The 20,749-nt window shown below is 62.8% G+C and overlaps 2 protein-coding genes and 1 long non-coding RNA gene across 5 annotated transcripts; 1 reads left to right on the top strand and 2 right to left on the bottom strand.

The window, feature by feature from the left end:
* Positions 1–283: 283 nt before the first annotated feature.
* On the bottom strand, positions 284–5,560 carry LOC121056993. Of its 2 annotated transcripts, none has more exons than XM_040530605.1 (5): positions 5,425–5,560; positions 4,628–4,749; positions 2,955–3,053; positions 2,374–2,538; positions 284–1,330 (listed from the first exon to the last, which is right to left on the bottom strand). In XM_040530605.1, the coding sequence occupies exons 1-5, from the start codon at positions 5,489–5,491 to the stop codon at positions 1,181–1,183; spliced, it is 603 nt and encodes a 200-aa protein (XP_040386539.1). In that variant the 5' UTR covers positions 5,492–5,560; the 3' UTR covers positions 284–1,180. The 2 variants fall into 2 exon arrangements, with proteins under 2 accessions (XP_040386539.1, XP_040386540.1); XM_040530606.1 differs by lacking the exon at positions 284–1,330 and adding an exon at positions 1,413–2,022.
* Positions 3,060–7,543, top strand: LOC121056997. 2 transcript variants are annotated; one of them, XR_005813596.1, is made up of 2 exons: positions 3,060–4,510; positions 6,524–7,543. It is a non-coding gene; the product is annotated as an uncharacterized LOC121056997 (long non-coding RNA). The 2 variants fall into 2 exon arrangements; XR_005813597.1 differs by lacking the exon at positions 3,060–4,510 and adding an exon at positions 4,635–4,758.
* On the bottom strand, positions 7,084–19,880 carry XYLT2 (xylosyltransferase 2). Its single transcript, XM_040530587.1, has 11 exons — positions 19,710–19,880; positions 14,207–14,678; positions 13,564–13,739; positions 12,420–12,622; positions 11,872–11,952; positions 11,430–11,646; positions 10,739–10,915; positions 9,577–9,836; positions 9,280–9,475; positions 8,510–8,843; positions 7,084–8,025 (listed from the first exon to the last, which is right to left on the bottom strand). The coding sequence occupies exons 1-11, from the start codon at positions 19,842–19,844 to the stop codon at positions 7,703–7,705; spliced, it is 2,574 nt and encodes an 857-aa protein (XP_040386521.1). The 5' UTR covers positions 19,845–19,880; the 3' UTR covers positions 7,084–7,702.
* Between the last annotated feature and the right edge of the window lie 869 nt (positions 19,881–20,749).

The raw sequence follows: 20,749 nt of genomic DNA, 5'->3' as shown, positions 1-20,749 counted from the left end.
AGGAAGCTAGATTTTTGCTAATGTCTAACCCACCTCACTGATTCCCTCAAATACCTGGGAGCATTCCTTTCTCTAACTACGCCAGGCAAATTCATACTTCTAAAGCTAATTTGTAACTAATTTTAGAGTGCCTGGTAAGATGCACAAGTCTGGGATGGTGTCTGAAGCTCAGCAGCTGGAGGCGCCTCGTAAAGCCGTAATCCGGAAGACTTGGCCTTTTGTCTCTCCCAAGCCATTCCATGATTGCTTATGTTACTTGAAAGAAAGGAGCCCAACTGCCTCGTGGCCAAGCTGATCTCATTTTATCTACAGGTTTGTAAACAATTTGAAACATTGGCTCTGCAGTAGAAAACAGATTATCAAAACTGGTAACGACATCAGTAGATTGTCTGCTCTGCAAAAGATGACTAGGTAACCTGTCAGCCACAGTATCTCCACCTTTGCTTTACGTTTTTCATGGAGACCACCAGCTACACTTTAGCCTACACTTTGTCCTTTCCCAGGTTGCACGTCCAGTTCATCTCGGTGGCCTGTATTTGCACGCAGCGCTGCACGTGATGTAACCCCTGGATCTCGAGCGTCTCCAAACCTTTCCCTGAAGTCCACACGAAGTTGCTGTAAATCAGAGGAACGCTGCTGGGAGAGCACGCAGCAGTGCTCCGATGCACGTTCGTTCTGCCACTCACGGGTCAGATTCCCGCCTGGTATCTGAGACGCTGATAAAGTAAAGTTTTATAACCCAAGGAAAACGTGAAGTGGCACAACACAACCACCTGAGGTCTGACACTCGTGCTTGGCGGTGCCTGCCGCAGCCTCACAGAGGTGCGATACACCGGCTGCCTCGAGGAGCTCTGGCCGAGCAGACCTTCGTCTTTGCTTTGCCCCTCTGCAGGACAAAGCAGCCGGTCCGTCGCCTTTGGTAACGGTGCATGTGCCAGAGAGAAGAGCCAGTAGATGTCCCTGGTCACTCCGGGCAGAGCGCGGTGCTCGGCGCTGGTTGTCCTCGTGCTGCGGGACGGACACCTCCACTGGCTGGGTCTGACTTGCCTCCATCTCTCTCAGCTGATCAGAAATAAGGGTGAAGGTCTGAGGTTTGGCTGTTCCCTGCAGATGAGAACGATGTCCCAGGCACTTCCATCGCTGCCGCCAAGGGAAGGAGGAGCACGGTGAGGCTAAGGCCTCACACAGCTGTGTTTCGCTGAGTTTGGTAGCTGACCGGGGGGGCCTGGAAAGGGTTTGGTGCACCACGTCTGTCTGAGGTCTCTGAGATGATTGCTGTTCCTGAGAAAGCTGGAGGATGCCGTAGAGCATGCTCGTAAGGAGGTGGCATCTGTCGAGGAGAGAGGAAGAGCGTTGGAGCTGATCAGAAATAATCAGAGCAGCTACAAAAATCACAACCACCACCTGCCTGAAACTAAACTCCTGCTCTCCCTAGACGAGCAGGCTGCTGGCAGGCCGAGCACCTGGGAGATGGGACCTTAGCACCCGTTTGCCGCACAGTGGGGCAGAAATGCAGCGGAGAGGACACAGCGTGTTCCACCCGCTCCCCTGGTACGCTGCGTAAGGTTCCTGTTCCTCCTTGTCCCAGGGACTTGTCACCGCTTGTTAAGTTGACTTCAGTTAACACAAGACTCAGCTCCTCAGCTCCAGGCTGCCTGGGCCTTACCTCCTGCGCCTTCAGTGCTCTCACTTCGGGGCAAGTATCATTAGTTACAATCCCAAACACCGCATGCCAAGTGCTGACTATTCCAAATTCCATGATGCAGCATTAAATCCAGGTAAATCAGTGAACCTTTTGTGCTCTACGGGTTTCAAATATTTCTGTCCTGCTTTAGTCAGTGAGGTCTTTTTGTTCGGGAGTCTCTTGGGATGCTGCCACAGGACCTACTTGGCAGATGCACTTGCTCTTCTCTATTCTGTTGAGGGAGTGCAAATCTTAAACGTGGTAACAGGCAAAGCCTTTGGCCCATGAATAAGCCATAAACACTTCAAGATAACAGCGAGGGGCCTGTCAGAGGTGCCCTGTAGGGAGAAGGGAGCAAGAAACCATGGAAGCCTTACGGATCCAAAAATAACATTCCCAGCTTGGACTTGTACGGGTCTGCTCTTTCATCAGCAGTTCTGCCCTTACTCCCAGCACAAGCATTTCTGCAAATGCACCGAGAAGGATGAATCATTAACTGGCACAGATGCACACAAAAGGAGCCTCCTGGTACACCGCGTGCCTTTCCCAGAGATAAAGGCTATCGGAGAAAGGCAAGTGCAGAGAACAGAGTCCACAGCTACTGCAAATTGCTGAGGCAAGACCCAGAGACGGAGCGGAGTGGGGACTGCCCCCGGGGCTCTGCCAGCCGAGAACAACCTCAGGCTCACCTCCTGGGAAGGATCTGCCCACAGCCCAAACCTCTTGGCGATCATCTGGTGGATTTCCCGCTGGCGGTCTTTCTTCCGCACGCTTTCGTAGCTCGGCAAGCGGGGCTGCTCCCAGGAAGGCAGCTGGTAGCTGCTGGGGGGCCCGACGCAGAACAGCTCATCTCCCTGGGAATGCCAAGCGCAGAGAGAGATGTCAGCACCGCGGTGGCTCTCGGAAGTTCACGGCCTGGTGCCACCTCAAGGTGCTTCAGGGTTCAAAGCTGTGGGTGCCATTCCTTGAACCCTGAAAGAGGAAACCCGCACGCCCTCCCAGGAGGTGATTACACCACAGCCACGCAACGCAGATGTGCTCTGCAGGATCCCAGACTGCAAGGGATCTTGCCCAAACACCTCGGGGCAACGTGGTAGCCCTGTAGCATCCCCAGCCCTCCTCTGCGGGATCTCACATACAGGCAGCACTTCCCAGAGTTGTTCCTGCTGCTTACGGCCTTCTCCACATGACTCCAGGAGCTCCCCAGACCCCTGTAACCACAGTCCCCTTCCAAGTTCCCCCCAGCTCCGCTTAGGGACAGCCTCCTCACCTGCATGCCAGGATTCTCAGCAGCGCTCTCCAGCCGCGATGCTCCGCGCTGGGGCCCCACAAGCCGCTGGCTGCCGCTGAAGTACGGAGGGGGGCAGTCCTGTAACGAGGGGTTGGGAAGGGAAAAGATGAGAGCGAGCCAAAATCCCTCCCATCCCGCCTGCCAGCAGAGCTCAGCCAGCAGGCAGCCCACTTTCCCCCCCAGCAGGAGCCTTCATCACACCCCAGCGGGGCTCGGCACTCTCCCTTTGGCTTCTGGAGGTGCCCAGCTCCAGCAGCGCCCCCGGAGCTGCGGGGGGAAGGCACAGCCTCAGCAGGCAGCGCCCGAGCACGCTGGCACCGCGACGCAGCGCAGGCGGAGGGACAGCAGCCTGGCCCCAGAGGCAGGTTTCATTCAGACTCAGCAGAACGAGGTTGCTTTGGGAGACAACAACAAAGACGACGACAACCACCTGACCGCCCCCGCCAGCGCAGATAAGAGCCGGGTCACATGCTCGGGGTTACAGAATTTGTAAACGCTTATCTACCGAGGGAGTCAGTTCGGAGTAACGCAGCAAGCAAATCTGAAGAGCAATAGACGTCCTGTTCCTGAACAGCCCTGCTCTACTTAAACTCAATTCCCTGCAAACGTGCTGAGCGGGAGCAAGCAAAGATTCTTCCTACGGAGAGGAGCCGCGGGACGCTCCTCGTTCCCAGACAGGGCGGCTCCGCCGGCAGAAAGCAGCCCAGGACCTCCACGTTACCTGCATGTGCAGCAGCAGAGCGCAGCCCAGCACCAGTCGGGCCCCGTGCCTGTGACTGCGAACACCCGGGTGAGCCTCGCAGGCACCGGGGCTGTCACAGGCAGCTGAGCCGGGTCGGTGCCAGCAAGGTCCTGCTCCTCGGCAGCAGCCCCAAGCCAGTCCCAAGCAGCTCGGGATGCATCCTGCCCAGCCTCCAGGAGCTTTGAGCCCTCTCCCCAGCGTGTGCCGCAGCAGGGAGGAGAGGGGAAAGGAACAGATGCAGCAAAGCAGGCAGGGGACACCAGCAAGGCAGCCCACTGCCACTGTGATTTCTGCTGGAGCTATTAGATTTCCCTTCCACTCAACAATCTCTCCATCCCCTGCTAGCCGAGGCAGAACGTCCCCTCTTCTCCAGGGCGCTGGAGCAGTACCCAGGGCCCTCCTCCCGAGCTGCCGTCCCCGCAGCTTTTGGAGGCCAAGCTTTCCCCAAGGCGGTCGCTACCACAAAGGCCGCGCTGGCTGCACACGCTGCTCTTTTTCCATCGGCAGCTTCCCCACTTGAAAGGCAGCCCCAGGAAATTACAGATGCGAGTGAAAGGGCTTTGTGTCTCGCGCAAGAAGCCAGTTGCTGGGATGCAAGCGCTAGAGAGCGGCATTGTCTGCCTCTGCGCCGAGCCTTCCAGCCCCCTTCCCTGCTGGGCCCCTTCCCTGTGAAGCAGCAGCCCGGAGGAGCCCAGCCCTGCACACGGATGTGCCGGGGGAGGAGGACACCCCTCTGCGAGCAGCTCGGGGAGCCGGAGGCATTGCTGCGGGCTGCACGGCCGGGCACGTGCGGGTGGGTGCAGAGGGAAGGCAGGTGGTCCGGCCTCGGGGACCCCAGCGGGTGGGAACGAGAGCTGGGATCTGGGGTCGGTGTGGGACCCGCTGGCGGGAGGGGAGGGAAGGTACTCACGCACTGGCCGGGGGTCTGGAAGAAGCGGCAGGAGCAGAGGAACTGGCAGCACATGGGGTCCCGGTGGTACAAGAGCAGCAGCAGCACGAGGACGGCCACGATGAACACGGACGTGGACACCGCTGCCGGAGGTGGGACGGGGGGGGCGCGGGGGTGAGCCGGGCTGGGCAGGGCCTGCCAGCAGCTGCCCCCCTTCACCCCCTGCGTTTCTGGGCACAAAATCAGCTCGGAAACAAACCACAGACACCGGCTTTGCCTGCCGCCTGACCCCAGGACGCCGAAAGCCCCGCTTGTCTCCCGGCCACCTCTCCCCGTGGGGTCGGGGGCACAGCACAGGGCTCGGGGGCTCAGCCCCAGCTCCGCACCCACAGCTCACGGGGGGGAGGCACCGGCCTGGCTCCAGCAGCTGTGGGACCCCAGCTGGGGCTGCACAGCACCGGGTCAGGCTCCCAGCCCCATTCCCTGGCTCCCAGCCCCGTTCCCCTACTCCCAGCCCGGTTCCCCCGTTCCCAGCCCGTTCCTCCGTCCCAAGCTCCGTCCCCAGCCCCGTCCCCAGCCCATTAACCCGCTCCCAGCCCCATTTGCCCATTCCCGGACCCATTCTCAGCCCCGTTACCCTACTCCCAGCCCGTTCCCCCGTCCCCAGCCCCATTCCCCCATTCCCAGCACCATTCCCCCACTCCCAGCCCGGTTCCCCCATTCCCAGTCCCGTTCTCACCCCCACTACCCCGCTCCCGGCCCGTTCCCAGCCCCATTACCGCACTCCCAGCCCGGTTCCCCCTCTCCCCCCGGCTCACTGGCGGCGATGACGATGGCCAGCACGTTGCCGTCCATGGCCGCCCCGCTCCCCCCGGGCTGCGCCATCCCTCGGCCCGGCCGGCCCGGGCAGGGCGCCCCGCGGCGGGGCCCGGCCCCGGCCCCGGCCCCGGCCCCGGCCCCAGGCACCGCACCGGCCCCGGGCCCGCCCCCCGCCCGCCGCCATTGGCCGCCGCGCCGCCCTCCGCCGCCCCCTATTGGCTGCCGGCGGTACCAGAGGCGGCGCCGGCGGTTGCCAGGGAGACGAGGCCCGCGGGGCTGGGCCGGGGCTGGGCCCGCCGGGGGGGGGGGGCAGCCCCAGCTGATTAATTAGTTAATTACCGCTCGTAGCCAACAGGGGGCTGACCGGCCCCAGCAGGGCCCGAAGTATCGCCCCCCCAGCCCTCACCCCCCTCCCGCACCCCAGTAGCCCAGCACAGCACGCCACAGTACAGGAGATCGTTATATTTGGGGCGAGGGGCACAGCGCAGCCACCCCCACGCAGCGCTGCCACCTCCACAGGGTGCTGCCAGCCCCACGCAGCGCTTGGTGGCCCCAGGCCAGGCATCGCCTCCCCTCGTTGCCCCCAGTCCCGTCCCTCGTGCAGCACCCCGCTCCCAGCACCGCCGTCCTCAATCCCCAAGGGAAAGGGGGTGGCGAGGCGAGCCCCCAGGCAGCCTGAGCGCAGCCCTGCAGGAAGGTGGCACGAAAGTCTTTGGAGATGCTGTGGCTGATGTACAAGCAGAGAGGATGGAGGGGACAAGCTCCAGCGCCCCGGTCCGCAGCAGTTCCCCTGCCCCAGCCCAGCCACAGGGGCAGTGTCTTGGTCCCAGGCCACACGCAAGCTCCGCTGCAGTCCAACGCGGCTGTGAGCATCTTCCCAGGGCAGAAACCCAACCACAGCCTTCTCTCCAGGCAGCGCTGGTGTTTGGGAGAGGAACGCTGCAGGCAGCCCCCGAGCTGGGAGGTGGATGGGGGAAGCAGGAGGCTCTGCAGCTCCCTTTCCCCCGAGGAGGCAGCTTCTGGTCCCTCGGGGAAGCAAGCAGACAGCAGAGAGCAGATGGAGCCAGCCGGACCTCGTCTCACTTCTTTGCTTTTTAGCCAGGGAAGCACAGCAGATCCTGAGAGCTTCTGCTGACCAGGGAGAAAGGAGAAGGCTGGGCCATGGCACAGGACAGCTGCCGTCTCATCCGCACCAGGACATCAGCCATGCGCATCGCGTTTTGGCAGGGGACGTGAGCAGCCCGGTGCCCAGAGCCTCAACTGAAGCGGAGACAGAGGCTGCAGCATCCGCAGCAGCTTACTGGGCATAAACTGCTCACCGAGCCAGGGCCACCGCGCAGCAAACACCACCAGCTCCAAACATTTGGCACAGTCAGGCTGCTGCCTTGGAGGGCAGGCAGCGCCCCGCAGGCCTGGGGCAGCCCTGCCCAGGGGCAGCAGGATGTGGTTCCCCATCAGCCCCCAGCAGGAAATGGGGAAACAGCAAAACAATAATAATGATAACAATAATTAAAAAAAATGTAAACAACCCAGCACCCTGTCCTGTACCACCAGGACACCCAAGAGAACAAGGTATGTTACAGTCTCAGGGGAGATGGAGACACAAGGACTGCCCGGCCAACGCGGGGTCTCGTCTCTATTGCACTTTGCATCATATATATTTCTATATATATATATTTATAAAAATACAAACTAAAGGGCTGGGGTCGAGGGGATGAGATGCAAGCCCCGGGCCAGCAGCAGCTCCATGCACACGGCAGGTTTCGACCCATTCTGCTTCTGACTTTCCCTGCGTGCCCTGTCCCTGGAGTCCCCAGCCAGCCCTCCTGGGGGGCAGCCTGCAGCACAGGGCCCGATCCTGCACAGATCCACCTGGGGCCGGGCAGAGAGGACAGGGTGCTGAGTTGGTCCAGAGCCCACCCCCCTGCCAGCCTCCCCTCCCAGCCCATCTCACCCCTTCCTGAGGCACCAAAGAAACAAGCACGCAGCTCTTCCCAGCCACCAGCACCACCCGCACCCCACGGTCACGGGCGCCCCGGCACACTCTCGCCTGGCCAGCAAGTGCCCGTTCCTGGGGGAGGTGGGCGAGACCACATCTCACACCTCCCTCTCCACCTACAAAACCCACAGGAGGATTTCCCTGGCCCGCCGGTTCCCATACTCTTTTCCTCGAGTTACTACGGTGTGAATGGCACAGGGTGATGTAGTCCAGAGACGCCCCACGCCGGTGACGGAGGACGCTCCTCGCTCCCAACGCCGCCCCCCCGGCTGCTCCTGCTACCTCAGCCGCCCGTCGGGTTTGACGGGCCCCAGTTCTGATTTGGGGTCCGGGGACAGCGAGCTCCAGGAGGTTTTGCTGCAGGTCTCCAGGGAGGAGCAGGAGGAGGAGCTGCCGACGCAGACGTCTGCCACGGACCAGAAGGCGCTGATGGCGCTGTCTGCCCACTCGTCCAGCGCCCGGCCCGTCAGCTGCGCCTTCCCCGCCGCCGCCGCCTCTGCCTCCTCCGAGCGCGGCAGGTTCAGGATCCCCCCAAGGCCCTGGAAGCTCTGCTCCATGTACTCGTTGCGGGGGGGCCCGCCGTGCAGCCAGTTGCTATCGTCTGGACAGGACGGGGAGAAAGAGGTCAGCAGTGCGGTAACGTCCCAGCAGCCAGCTCCTCCTGCCACCGCCCCCAGCACCCCAACCCCTTGCAGCCCCGTCCCCTCCATGCCAAGGAACAGGGATGCAGCTGGAGGATGGAGGGGTGAACCTGGCTCGCCTGCAAACGGGCCCACAGCAGCCTAGCGGCCTGGTTTGAGGGCCCACAGGGACATGGGGACACCACCAGGGGGGATGGCTCCTGCCTTGGCAAGCCAGAGAGGCCAGAACCAGGGGGAAAAAAATAAATCACAGAATCAGAGTGACTGAGGCTGGAAGGGACCTCTGGAGGTCATCTGGTCCAACCCCCCTGCACAAGAGCCAGGCATAGTTTTTCCTTAAGATCTATAGCCTCAAACATTGGCATGGAACAAGCAAAACAATGCTTTTCACCATTTTTTTCCCCTACAGAAAGACCCCAGCCCCGATCTTCAGAGCGTCCTCACCTTTCCTGAGAGGCTGCTTGCGGTTGAAGGTCTGGGGCACCACCAAGAACTGGCTCTCCCCCAGGGGCTCCCAGAACTGCAGGAGGCGGATGGTCCAGACGCCGGGGCGCAGGGGCCGGTTGAGGGGGGGCTTGTACTGGGTGAACTCCGTCTCTGCATCCACCGTGATGTCGTAGGAGGTGGCGATGACGTACGTGGGGTCGATCCACACCACCGTGGCTGTCAGGTTGGGACCCCGCGACCACTTCTGCATGGCCACCGGCTCGTCAAAAGGCCCCATCAAGCCTCCAAAATTGCGGAAGAGCCTTTCCTTGGGGTCCCACTCTGTGCCCACCTGCAGGGACGAGGCACAAGGCAGTGGGACACTGGGCAGGCTGACACGACCAGCTCAGGTTTTGTGTTTCACCATCCCAAACTGAGGAGGGCACAAGCTTTGGAGCCCAAAGCAATGCACACCCAGCCTGCACTGCTCCCCCGCCTGCCTGCACCACGTCAGGGCCAAGCCAGCTGCATGTGATGCCTACTGCAGCCAGAGGTGCTGGCACCAGCAGCCTCAGCTCCCCCCTGCAAGATCCCTTCAGGCCTTTCCCAAAGGATTAGCTCCAAACTCAAGAGTAATTCTTTGACAAAAATCCACTCTCAGCCCTGACAACAGCACTCTCTCTCTCTGTCCCCCTCAGCACGCAGGCTGGGGAGAAAAGGAAGGGCAGCACGGAGTGAAAAAGCTGGGGAGAAAAGTAGGTGCTGTGAGGGACACGTTTCCCGTTTACCTCGAGGTTTTGTAACCGGTTTGCCTGCCCTCCGTGACCCGCCAGCTTCAGAGCTCCTTGGGGCATCATCCACACCTCCAAGGCCTCTGCCTGCCCAGTCGCCGCGTTCTGCACTTCCTGCATCACCAGGTACCCCTGGAAGCGGTCGTCGTAGAAATACAAGTGCACGCTGGATGGGAAGCCACGGGGCTCAAACCTGGAGAAAGAGAGACAGAGAGGTGGCACGTGTGAGCATCGGCATCCTCCCAGCAGCAGCCACCGCTCAGAGCCCGGGCCGGGCCGCGGCACATGCCCCACCTGCAGAGCTTCTCCTTTGGCGCCAGCACGGAGGCGGCTTTGCGGAGCCCCAGCCGGGAGAAGGCAGTGTAGAAGGTGAGGGTGACGTCGCTGAGGCCGCTGAGCCCGTCGACGCGGTCGTAGACGTTCTCCCAGTACGCCTTCAGGGCCGGCGTGTTGGGGGGGTAGTTGCCGTAGAGGTGGGTGTCCAGGATCTCCAGCACCTCCTGATTCACCGTCGACTCGAACTTGCGGGCGAAGAAAGTGGGTCTGGAGAGTTGCTGGAAGAGCAGAGGCGTTTCTAGCAGCGGCGGTGGCACCCCCTCCGCCCTCCTGCCTCAGCGGGGCAGCTGGGTGTGGGGCACTGGGAAGAAACAAGCTGGGACCCATCCTGCCCCCTCTGATGGGGCAGGGCAAGGAGCAGCAAAGCACAAACAGCCTCTACGTGGGATCCTCTGAGGCAGGATCAGCGGGAGCACACGGTACGGTTAGCGGTTACGTGGACGGGTTCTCATCTCTCCCACTGCCTCCCCTTTATGTGCTCAGCAGCAGACGTGGCATCTAGTTCCTTAGCTGCAACCTCTGCTCAGATGGGCCCCCACCCTCCAGAGCCTCTGCAGAGCCCTGGCCATGCAGCACTGCCTGCAGGATCGGGGCCATGCACCATAAAAGCTCGGGACTGCAGGGCAGAAAATCTTGCTAACTTCACTTTCAAGGGCTGAACCTCCCCCAGACCTCCCCCGTTCAGCCTACATCTCAGCTCGCTGAGAGCACGGCAGGCGGTTCATCACAGGGTACTTTGTCCCGCCAAAGAGGACAGCACTCAGAGTTTTTCCTGAGCAGGTACTTGCCCCAAGTAATTAGTCTGCAGGGAAAGAGCAGGAAAACGAGGAAGTCTGTGAAAAGGAGCAGCGCTGCAAGCAGAAGCCTGGCTGCTGGGCAGGACAGTCAGCATAATCCTGCCACCCGAGCATTTACAGACACGTCTGTGCCAAGCCCCACTCCGCCTGGAGAACCAATCCTGCTCCCGTCCCTTGCCGGGCTGGGGCGAGGCTCGTGCAGACGTGGGGAGCAGCGGCACAGCACCCAGGGGTGCGCCTGCGGGGCAGCTCAGAGAGAAGGGCTGGGGACAGAGACAGGGAAGAGGGGAGAGAGCGTGAGGAAAAAGGAGGATCTTTTTCACCTGTAGCCGGAGGAAGTCCTGGGGTTTGAAGTCATTTGGGGAGCACCCGCACCAGTCGACTATGTGTTTATATTGGCACTTACAGCCCAGCTTACGGTTCCAGTTGGTCACCCGCAGGTTGTTATCCACCAGCGTCTCGCAGGCGTGGCTGTTCTCCAGGACCGTGTGGAAGAAGGACTGTGCGCGGCAGAGAAGGGACAGGAGACCCATGGAGGAGGGTGGTTAACGGAGGCCCCCTACCCTGCGCTCAGAAGAACACGACAGGCCCGGAGAGCTCCTGGACAGAGAAACCCGTCCCGGTTCCCAGCACAGGGCAACCCGTAAGAGATCAGATTATACACGCACATCAGTCCTTATCCAGCCCACAGGTGTCTCGACCTAAAGCACAGGGCTGGTTACAAACACAACCCTTGGCACGCCTGCTCCTCTCCCGCTCTTTCACACCCAGACCTGGGCAAAGGAGGCACAAAGCCGCCAGAGCAGAACCAGCGATGCCCTTTGCAGCTGCCTAGGGCAGGGATGAAGTGGGGCAGAGATGTTATGTACAGGGAGAAGAAAATCCTACCAAAGCCAGCGTCACTTTTTTTTGTTCGCTTCTTGGGGAGAAGGATTAAGGCTGAATCAAGGACACGGGAGCCCTTACAGCAACGCTGGCCCCAAACTTGGCTGCCCACGTCCCGCAGGCACCCACCTCGGCTGGCAGCAGCGTGTAGGTGTAGAACTGCCGCAGCTGGGACACCAGCTGGTCGTCCGCGTACACCACGTACTCCACGAAGCTGCGCGTCAGCGAGAACCAGTCAGAGCCCCCATCCACCACGATGCCCTCGGGGATGTGGCGCTCGCCCAGCCGCCACATGTGGGAGTCACACTCGTGGAACAGGCGGTCCAGGCCCTGCTTCTTGATAAACCTGGGCACAGAGACAAGGGTGAGGGGCCAGGGACACAGGGTGGAACTCTCCTGCAGCGTAAAACCAATGGACTACCACTCGTGACACAGCTGGCCACACAGCAGCCCTGCTACACCTCTGGTAGCCACAGCCAGAGCAGCCCCCCAGCCTCCTGTTTCTGTTCTTCTCCCCCAGATTCCCGCTTTTCTGTTCCTCCAGCTCAGCTCTGCCCCTAGCTGGGGTTACCTGGCGTTGTCTCGGCCGTGAGACTTCAGGAAGTTCTTATCTCGGTATTTGGACAGGAACATCACCAGCTCCTCGTTGGTCCTGAGATGCAAATTAGGAAGCGTTAATGGCCGCTGGGATAGAGCAACCCAGTAAACATTCATGCTGCAAGAGCCACCAGACACGAGGAGCCTCAGGCTGCCTGGCAGGCGCTGACTCAGACCCTTATCCCATCGTGGGAAGACAAAGCCCTGGTCCTTCTGCTGTCTGGCGCCTGCTGAGGGTGTGCAGCACCGATGCACGCCCAGATATGCACGTGTTCATGTGCGCATTTCCCTGCAACACCCCGACAAGAGGAAAATACCGCCTGTGAGGTATTGGCCGAGCTCCTGGGCAGAGACAGAACCAGCCTTGCCCTGGAGCACCAGCACCAGCACGTGGCTGCCATCTCCAACCTCACCTTCCCCGCACTCCCTGCTCCTCCCAGCAGCGTTACTCCCAGGGCTCACTGGGGAGCCACGCAGCCCGAACCCTTCCGCTGTCCTCCCCCACCCCAGCGAGGTGCCCACCTTGTGGGGTAATCGGTGGCACTCAGGTTGATGAAGAAGTCCCAGGGCCACTCGGAGAGCTCCAGCAGGTCCTTCATGCTGCGCAGGTACATCTTCAGCAGGCTGGCACCTCCCCAGATGGTCACCATGCGCCAGGGCGTCACGCGGATGTTGGGGTAGTGCCGGGCCAGCTCCACCGCCTCACGGTGGAGGTAGTTGGAGCGCTGCGGGGGAACAAAGCTCACGGTCAGCAGGTGCTCGTATTGCCAGGGACCCCCCCCTCCTCGCCCCAGTCCTGGCTCTGTCCATGCCTTGCTGCCCTGAGCAGCAGCAGAGCTGGATCCTGCAGCCCTGCGGTGCCCCAGCTCACTGCAGGGCTAAGCTTCAGGCTGCTGCTGTCAGGGGCTGCTCACGAGCCTCAGGCAAGGGCAGCCAGTCCCTATACACTGCCTGGAAGGGCTCGGCCACCCCTCCATGCTGCCGGCTCCCTTCTTGCTGCGTTCCCAACCAGCCAGACAGCCCAGCCTGCCTCTGAAGTCCCCCCCGAGCAGCAGAGGCAGCTCCTTGCAGTAGCCATCCTATGACCTACGCTGCCTGCCCAGGGCACAGCAGCCAGCCTCCTTCATTTGCTGCTGAGAAATAAAAGTGGGCAGCCAGGACAGAGCTGATTGCCTGACCCCAACGATCTTTTCCTTCCAGCAGGCAAACCCACAGCTCTCCCTGGGATCTTGTGAAAGGACGCAGCGCTGGGGGGAAGGTGAGCAGAGAACACTTGCTCCCTGCAGCCCCAAGGGCTGAGCTCCCCCCGCTCTGGGCAGGGTGGACAGATCACAGAATCATAAAACATCCTGAGCTGGAAGGGACCTACGAGGATCATTGAACCCTCCGTTAAAATCTAACTGTATGTCTGAGAGCATTGTCCAAATGCCTCTCGAACTTGACTGGGGTCCTACCTACCCTTTTCTGGGGATGCAGAGAGCTAAGGGAGGGTCACAGCGCCACAGGCAGCGAGGACAAACCTCACCCAGCCACTTCCCCTAGCATAGGAGATGCTGCACCTCCGTTTAGCATCCATCTGCACCCCAGCTCTGTGGGCTGCTTCGGTGACGGACCCAGACACTGTCAGCACACCCCCTCCCCTCCTGCCTTGCCCCCTGCCACACACCTTGTCCACGTGGATGTAGAAGAAGTGCTGCTGGTGGTACACCGCCTTGATGAGCCGCTTCAGCTGGCGAATGGCCCTGCCGTGCACCACCAGCATGTAGGCGATGCGCACGGGCTTGCTGGGGGGCAGCTGCTGCAGCCGGCTCTCGTCCCACTGGATCACGGGGCTGACCTTTCCTGGGGGGGGAGGAGAGGGCTCTCAGCCAGCCAGCCACTGGCCTCGGATGCAGACGGCACAGGGCACACTGCTGCCCTGCCACGTGCAGCTCCTGCCAGCGCAGGGAGATCCGAGCGAGGCAGGGGATCGCAGGGAGCAGCACGACACAGGGCAAACCCCGTAACGCTGCAGGGCACACGTGGCAGGACACGTTGGGAAGCGGGAATGCCCCCTCCGGCCCCTCGTAACAGGATGCAGCCGTGCCCAGCTCCGATCCCTGCAGTGGCTGGGACGAGCAGCCCAGCTTAGGGAGGCTGGCACAGCTTTGACAGGATTACACAGGCAGCGGTAATCTGGGAATCAGTGACAGCTTGAGGCAGCTTTTTGCCAGGTGGGACAGTCGGTCACACAAAGGAGGCGGCCCACGTGCCCCGTCAGGATATTCCCGATGCCCGGAGGCGGCCAGGGCCACCCCGGCAGGACTCACCCGAGAGCTGGCAGTGGCGAGGCACGGCCAGGGGCATGAGGTTGCCGGCCCGGTGCAGACACACCACGTTGGCGATCTCCTGTTGGCACTGCTTGCTGCTGGCCCGGGCCAGCGCCGAGAGGGCGTCTTTGCCCGTGATCTCGCACTTGGGGGTGAAGCTGTTCTCGGTGGGCTGCGGAGCCCCCTCCACGCTGCCCGTGTCGCCCTGCTGGAAGACGGCCAGCTGGGCGTCCCCGCGCGCCTCCGTCAGGTTCCTCCGGCTGGAGGCGTCCGGCGCGGCCGGCAGCCGCCGTCCCGCTTTGTGCCTCGCCGTGACGGCTCTCACCACCTTGGACGCCAGCACCCCGGGGCTGTCCGGTCGTCCCCGCCACCGCCCGTGCTTCCGACCGGCGCTGCCCCGGCGCCCGGCAGAGCTGTCCGAGTCCTTGGAGCCATCGCTGTTCTCGGGCAGCCTGGCTTTCTTCTGCCGTTCCTGTGCCAGGTGGATGCAGAAGAGAGGACAAGGCATTAACTCCCATCCCTGCCAACACACTCAGAGCATCCTCGTTCCCAGTGCTCCGTGCTGGTGTCCCCATGGAGCCCGGTAACCGACACCCTTCTCTGCCAGGCTGCTGTCACCACGAGCAAGGCGGGGACAGGTATCCCTCGCTGCAGCCCTCTGCCCAGGGCAGAAGGTCAGCGCTGAGCCCAGAGGAGCTCTGGGTGAATCTGACCCTCCGGCCTCGAGCAGGTTTCCATTAGCCATGACCACGATGACCCAGTGCTGCAGCAAGCCAGGTGCTCCAGGAGCAGCAAAGGAGGCTGTGATGTCCCCCCTCCATCACCTAAACCCCCAGGCTACGACCCCACAGCACCTCCCTGCACAGCCCTTTGCCCCCGCAGGGGCACAGCACCCAGGCCCCTACTGCCAGCAAGGGAGACCCTGGCCTGCGGGCCCCGGGGTCACAGCACCCACGATACAAAAGCAGGACATAACTCTCCGTGAGGCTACATAGATGAGGCTACATGGATTCCTGCCATCTTCCAGGCTCCCGTGTGAGCAGGGGCATCCCCGAACAGAGGGGGTAAGCACAGGGCTCCTTCAGCTACTGGTAGTTACTTCGCCAGGTGACAAAGGGACCAGCTCCTCGCTGTGAGCCCCAGCTTAAAGTCCAACTTATCCAAGAGAAGGGGTCCCAGCAGGGCAGCACGCGCCCCCTGGGGCTAACAGTGCCGGAGCTGTGTCAGACAAGGTCCTGCCCGCGCTCCCTTCCCCACGCCCTGGCTCCCAGCACTGGGCTGGAGCGGGTGCTGCAATCGCCGGCTTCTCCAGAAATCCCTTTAACAACCCCTCCCACGGAGCCAAGTTTGTGTGTAAAGGGAGCAGTTAATTACGCTTCGTTACCTCCGCCAGGCCGGCTGATTAGCAGAAACGAGCTAGCCTTGGGGAGAGCGGGGAGTTGTTCCTGGGCACGCTGCAGCTTGGACAGCGGCGACGGCAGAGGGAAGCTGCGGGGCCAGGGTGCTGAGCTGGGCGCGAGGATGCTGTGAGGTACAAGCCCTGTGGGATGCCCCGGCCACAGCAGCCCCGTGCAAACCCTCTGGGAGAAGCAGCCCCTCAGCACCTTCTGAGGACACGCAGGTGCCAAATTAACCCACCGCACCAAGCCTCCCCGTGGGTGCAGCTGCCGGGAAGGTCACTTGGGCCAGGAGGAAGCACGCTGTGCAAGGCAGGAAAGCACCTGGCCAGACCTGCAGCCGAAGGCAGAGCCAGCCCAGTGTCCCCGAGCTACCTGTGCCGGGGTGAAGCAGCCTCCCCGCAGCCCGTAACCCACGGGTACCCAGAAAGGGGCCGCGCAGCCGCCTGAACCCCAAGGGGCTGGTGCCAGGAGGGATCAGACGAGCCCTCTTCCACCGCCAGGCACCACGGCCGGGAGCAGCTCACCAGGCACCACGCAGGACCGTCTGTGCGGAGAGTCACCAACCTGTTTTCTCCGCACAGCGTCGCAGGAGCAGGGAGGCAGGGGGTGACCGAGGAGCAAAGAGCAAGGCTCTGCCTCGGACTCACCCCACCCCTGCAGGGAGAGCCGCCTGCCCTGCCAGCACCCGCGGCGCGCCCGACTCCACGCACAGCCCCTGCGCGATGCCCACGCGTGGCTGCAGCCCCGCGGTCCCCCAGAAGGAGCCCGGCTGCCGTCCCCGGCAGGGAAACCATCCCAGACAGCGCCAGCCTTTCCGGAGCTGCTAGTTAACGAGCTCCGTGGCTTCTAATTACTGCGCCACAGCGGAGCAACCCCGCCGCCCCGTGCAGGCAGGGAGCAGCCCCGGCCACGTTGCGCTGCTGCATTTACGGCTCGTGTGCAGGGCCTTTGGCAGAGCTCCCAGGAGAGCCCGCAGCTGCCTGTCCCTCCTCCCAAAACGACTCCAGCTGCCTGCCAGAGGTCGCTTCCCCTGTCCTGCAACCCCTCTGCCTCCTTGCGATGCCACACCATGGTCCCCACGGTCCTGCCTCTGGGGCCAAATACGAATCGGAAAATAAAAGTATCGGTGGGGAGAGAGCGGAGACCCTTGTGGGGAGGAGAGTTAACACCTGGTGTCCTGCAGGGTTCTGCCTGGGCCTGGCTGACTTTGGTGTCCGCCAAACGCCCGCTCCCATCAGGCCAAACAAACGCCAGAACTTTCCAAAGTCACCGGGGGAATCTGGACACAGACGCCATCAGTTCAGGCAGCAGCAGATCCTCAAGCCTCACTGTGGAAATGGACTCGATCACAGCCCCTAAAAGCAAGTTCTTTTGGGGGAAAAAAACAAGAAGGCATCTCAGCCAAGCTGCAAACGCAGACACTTCAGAGGAAGCCTCTCTAGAGGCCACTGTGCGTGGCTGACAGCAACACACAGGCCCCAGAGAGGTGCCTCCGCCTGCCTGCACGGAGGAAGCCGGGAGGCGAAGGGGGAGAATAAGGACGTGGCTGGGCTGTGACACGTCTCCCAGGCGGCAGGTCCTCGCCTCCGCCCACGGGGACGTTCTGCAGTCTGTGCTCAAGGAGCCAGCTCCAGCTGCCCGCGTGCCGCTCGGGAGCCGTCGGTGCCACCGCGAGGAACTGACCCGACTTCTGCTGGTCTGAACACCACGAAGCGTCTGCGTGGGGAGCACAGGGAGCCTTCGGGGCCTGGAACCGGCACCAAACCCGAGCACGGGTACCTCCGGACAAGGAGCCGGACAGGCGGATCCAGGGACGCCGTGCAGACGCCACGGCCAAGGCCAGGAGCCACCCCGCGTGCGTGGGCTCGCAGCAGGGACAGGATCCATGCGACACGTCCCCCTCCCGGCTGGGGGCTCTGAGGCAGCCACAGCCCGCTGCAGAGCGGAGAGCGCTCGGCGCTGCTGGTGCGAGATGATGTTATAACCTGCTCCAGTGAAGGGCAAAGCCCGAAGCCAAACGAATCCTCGCGCAGCCTCTGCCCAGCTCGGAGCAGGGAGGCACCGGGGACGGATCCTGCCGACTGTGGAGGAAGGGAGCCGCTCATCCCGTCAGCCAGCAGGAGCACAGGGATGCTCCCAGCCTGTCCTCCGGGAGACGTGACTCACGAGAGGACTCTGAGGGGCTTCAGCCTCTTGCACAGCCCTGCCAAGGTCGGGACCACCTCCCTCCTTCCCCTGCTCCCACGCCTCTGGTGGCGCCCAGACCTGGCTGGGGACAGCCCTGCCTGCTCCCGTCACCCCTCCAGGAAGGGGACAGCCATCGGAGCAGCCCTCTGGGGAACACACAGCTGCCAGCCCGGGCACAGGGCACGCAGGGTGACCACCCCGCTAGTCCAAAAGGCAAGGCGAGCTCACGGCGCGTGGAGGACCCGCGGCTCCCCTGGGTCGCAGCTGGTGCGTGCTGGGAGCGAGCCAGGCCAGAGCAGTGCCCATCAGCGGGAAGGAGCCGTTCATGCACGCAATTAGGGGATCCCAAGTTCCCCAAAGCCATCCAAGGCTGCAAGGTCAGGGTCCCCTGGGAGAGCTCGCCTGCTTTCATCTTTACCAGAAATGCCCCCGGGGAACGGTGGCTCCTCCAGGTCTGGCCAAGATCAGGAACTGGAGAAGGGCAGGGACACGAGGAGTTTTGCCGTCTAAGTAACCAAGGCTAACTGGACGTTTCCCAGCTTGCTGATGGGTTTGGGCTGCCGGAACAGCTCAGGAAGCTTCTTGCCTTCTCCGTTCCCAGGCCCCAGAGCCGTGAGTCTGGTGGTGGCAAACCATCCTGAGTCCAGAGGAGGGGCCCATGGCCAAACGCGTCGGTGTCCAGCTCAGTGTTGGGAAGAGACGTGGTGAAACCAGGCGAGGATGCTCCAAGAGCCACCGCCGGAGGACGTGTGGGGCAGGAGGAAAGGCAGGAGGCGGCCCAGAGGACAGCGACACCCCGGGGTGCCTTCCCAAGGAGTGCGGGACGGCGCAGAGGGAAGGGAGGCTGAGACTGGTGAAGTGCCCTGGCCAAGGTCACAGAAAAAGGGACGGGGCCATCAGGCAGCCCTGGCTGCTCTCACACTCACAGCATCCTCGGATCAGAGGCAACCCCACGTCCTGTCTCCTTGCCACATTAATTCCCTGGCTCCGTTTCGCTGTTGTGTGGATGCCGGGCATGAAGTGCTGCCCCCCGAGGGGTGGCCGGGGGCTGTCAACGAAGCTGCTGAGCGTGCGACCACCTCACGCCTTCCTCCTGCTCCTCGCCAGGCGCTGCCGCGATCCTCTTCTTCTCTTGCTGCTCTCAAGGAAAGTTCCTGGTGCCACGAGGAGCCCCGCGACCGGCGGGTCTTGGGCAGACGCAAAGTGGAGGTGAAACGCCCGGCGAGGGAGCCTGCAAAATGGGGTCTGCCGGCCCCACGGCCCGCTCCGGGGGAGATGGGATCCAGCCGCAGGCCTGGGCTCCGTCCGAGCAGCCCATGAGGAGCAAACACGCTGAAACCGGTGACCAGCGCGGGGAGTTTGGTGGCCAACATGACGAAATTGGGGGCCAACACGGTGAAATCAGCGGTCAACACGGCGAAACTGGCGGCCGAGGGGCCAGGAGCCGTGTTGGGGGGTGGAGGCGAGGCGCCCCACAACCCCCCATCTCCCCAGCGCCTGCTCCTCGCGGCCCTGGCCGAGCGCCTCCAGCCCTGCCTCAGTTTCCCCAGGCGGGGGTGCCGGCGGCGTTCGGCTGCGAAGCCCCCGCGTGGCCGCAGGGACCCCCGGCCCCCCTCCGCAGCCGGGCGGGAGCCCCCAAACACCCCCCTGAGTCCCACGGCTCCGTTGCCGGCTCCCCCCGACCCGCAGCCCCTGGGGACCCCGTTAACCCCCCCACTAACCCCCCGATTAACCACCCTATTCACCCCCCCCCACCCCCCCAGGCAGCACAGCCCGACCACGACCCCTCCCTTTCCCCATCCCCACACGCAAACGGTTTTGGGTCTCCCCCCCCCCAACCCCCAACGCCCCCAAATCGCCCCAAATCGCCCCAAATCCCCCTCCCAGCCCCTCTCCCGCCCCCCCCCCCGGCGCACCTCGGCCGGGCCCTCCTCGTCGAGGCCGGCGGAGCTCCAGAGGACGAGGCCCTGCAGCAGGAGGATGCCGAGGGCCGTGGCCAGGGCCAGCCGGTACCGCCGGGCCAGCTTCCGCGCCCGCCCGCTCGCCACCATCGTCACGGCCGCCGCGGGGCGGGAGGCGGCGCGCGCACGCGCGGGGAGTGGCGGGGGGGGGGGGGCGGGGGGCGAAGGGGGGAGGGAGCGCGCATGGGCAGCGGGGCGGGGGGCGGGGGGGTGTGCGTGGGTGTGGGGGTGTGCATGCACGGGTGTCTGCGTGTGCATGGGTGCGCGTGTGTGCGTGCATGGGGGTGTGCATGTAGGGGCGTGTGCATACATGGGGGTGTGCATGGGGGTGCATGTAGGTGTGCATGTAGGCGTGCATGGGTGTGCATGTAGGGGCGTGTGCATACATGGGGGTGTGCATGGGGGTGCATGTAGGTGTGCATGTAGGCGTGCATGGGTGTGCATGTAGGGGCGTGTGCATACATGGGGGTGTGCATGGGGGTGCATGTAGGTGTGCATGTAGGCGTGCATGGGTGTGCATGTAGGGGCGTGTGCATACATGGGGGTGTGCATGGGGGTGTGCATATATGGGGGTGTGCATGTGTGGGGGTGTGCGTGTGTGCAGAGTGTGTGTGCATGGGTGTGCATGTGTGCGTGTATGTGGGTGTGCATGTATGGGTGTGTGCGTGTGCATGGGTGTGTGCATGTGTGCAGAGTGTGCGTGCATGGGTGTGTGCATGCATGGGTGTGTGCATGCATGGGTGTGTGCATGTGCATGGGTACACGTGTGTGCATGCATGGGGGTGTGCGTGGGTGTGTGTGTGCGTGGGTGTGTGTGCTTGTGCGTGGGGGCACTGGGTGTGTGTGTGCACATGTGTGCACTGGCGGGGTGCATGGGGGTGTGCATGTGTGCGCACTGGGTGTGTGCACGCGCATGTATGCACACAGGTGTGCATGAGTGTGTGCGCTGGGGGTGCATGCGTGGGTGCATCTGTGTGCAATGGGGGTGTGCATGG

Source organism: Cygnus olor, chromosome 18, assembly GCF_009769625.2.
Source record: "Cygnus olor isolate bCygOlo1 chromosome 18, bCygOlo1.pri.v2, whole genome shotgun sequence".
Classification (NCBI taxonomy): Eukaryota; Metazoa; Chordata; class Aves; order Anseriformes; family Anatidae; genus Cygnus; species Cygnus olor.
The sequence above is the reverse complement of the archived record's forward strand: the minus strand, read 5'-3'. Positions and strand labels throughout refer to the sequence as shown.

Bases quoted from the DNA above. Each gene is read 5' to 3' on its own strand.
- LOC121056993 (XM_040530605.1), bottom strand. From the start codon at position 5,491: ATGGCGCAGCCCGGGGGGAGCGGGGCGGCCATGGACGGCAACGTGCTG. The intron at 4,750-5,424 runs GTGAGCCGGGGG...CACCTCCGGCAG, and splicing joins GGCCATCGTCATCGCCGCCA to CGGTGTCCACGTCCGTGTTC. The intron at 2,539-2,954 runs GTGAGGAGGCTG...TGGCATTCCCAG, and splicing joins CTGAGAATCCTGGCATGCAG to GGAGATGAGCTGTTCTGCGT.
- XYLT2 (XM_040530587.1), bottom strand. From the start codon at position 19,844: ATGGTGGCGAGCGGGCGGGCGCGGAAGCTGGCCCGGCGGTACCGGCTG. The intron at 14,679-19,709 runs GTGCGCCGGGGG...CACCTGGCACAG, and splicing joins ACGAGGAGGGCCCGGCCGAG to GAACGGCAGAAGAAAGCCAG. The intron at 13,740-14,206 runs GTGAGTCCTGCC...CTCCCCCCCCAG, and splicing joins TCGCCACTGCCAGCTCTCGG to GAAAGGTCAGCCCCGTGATC.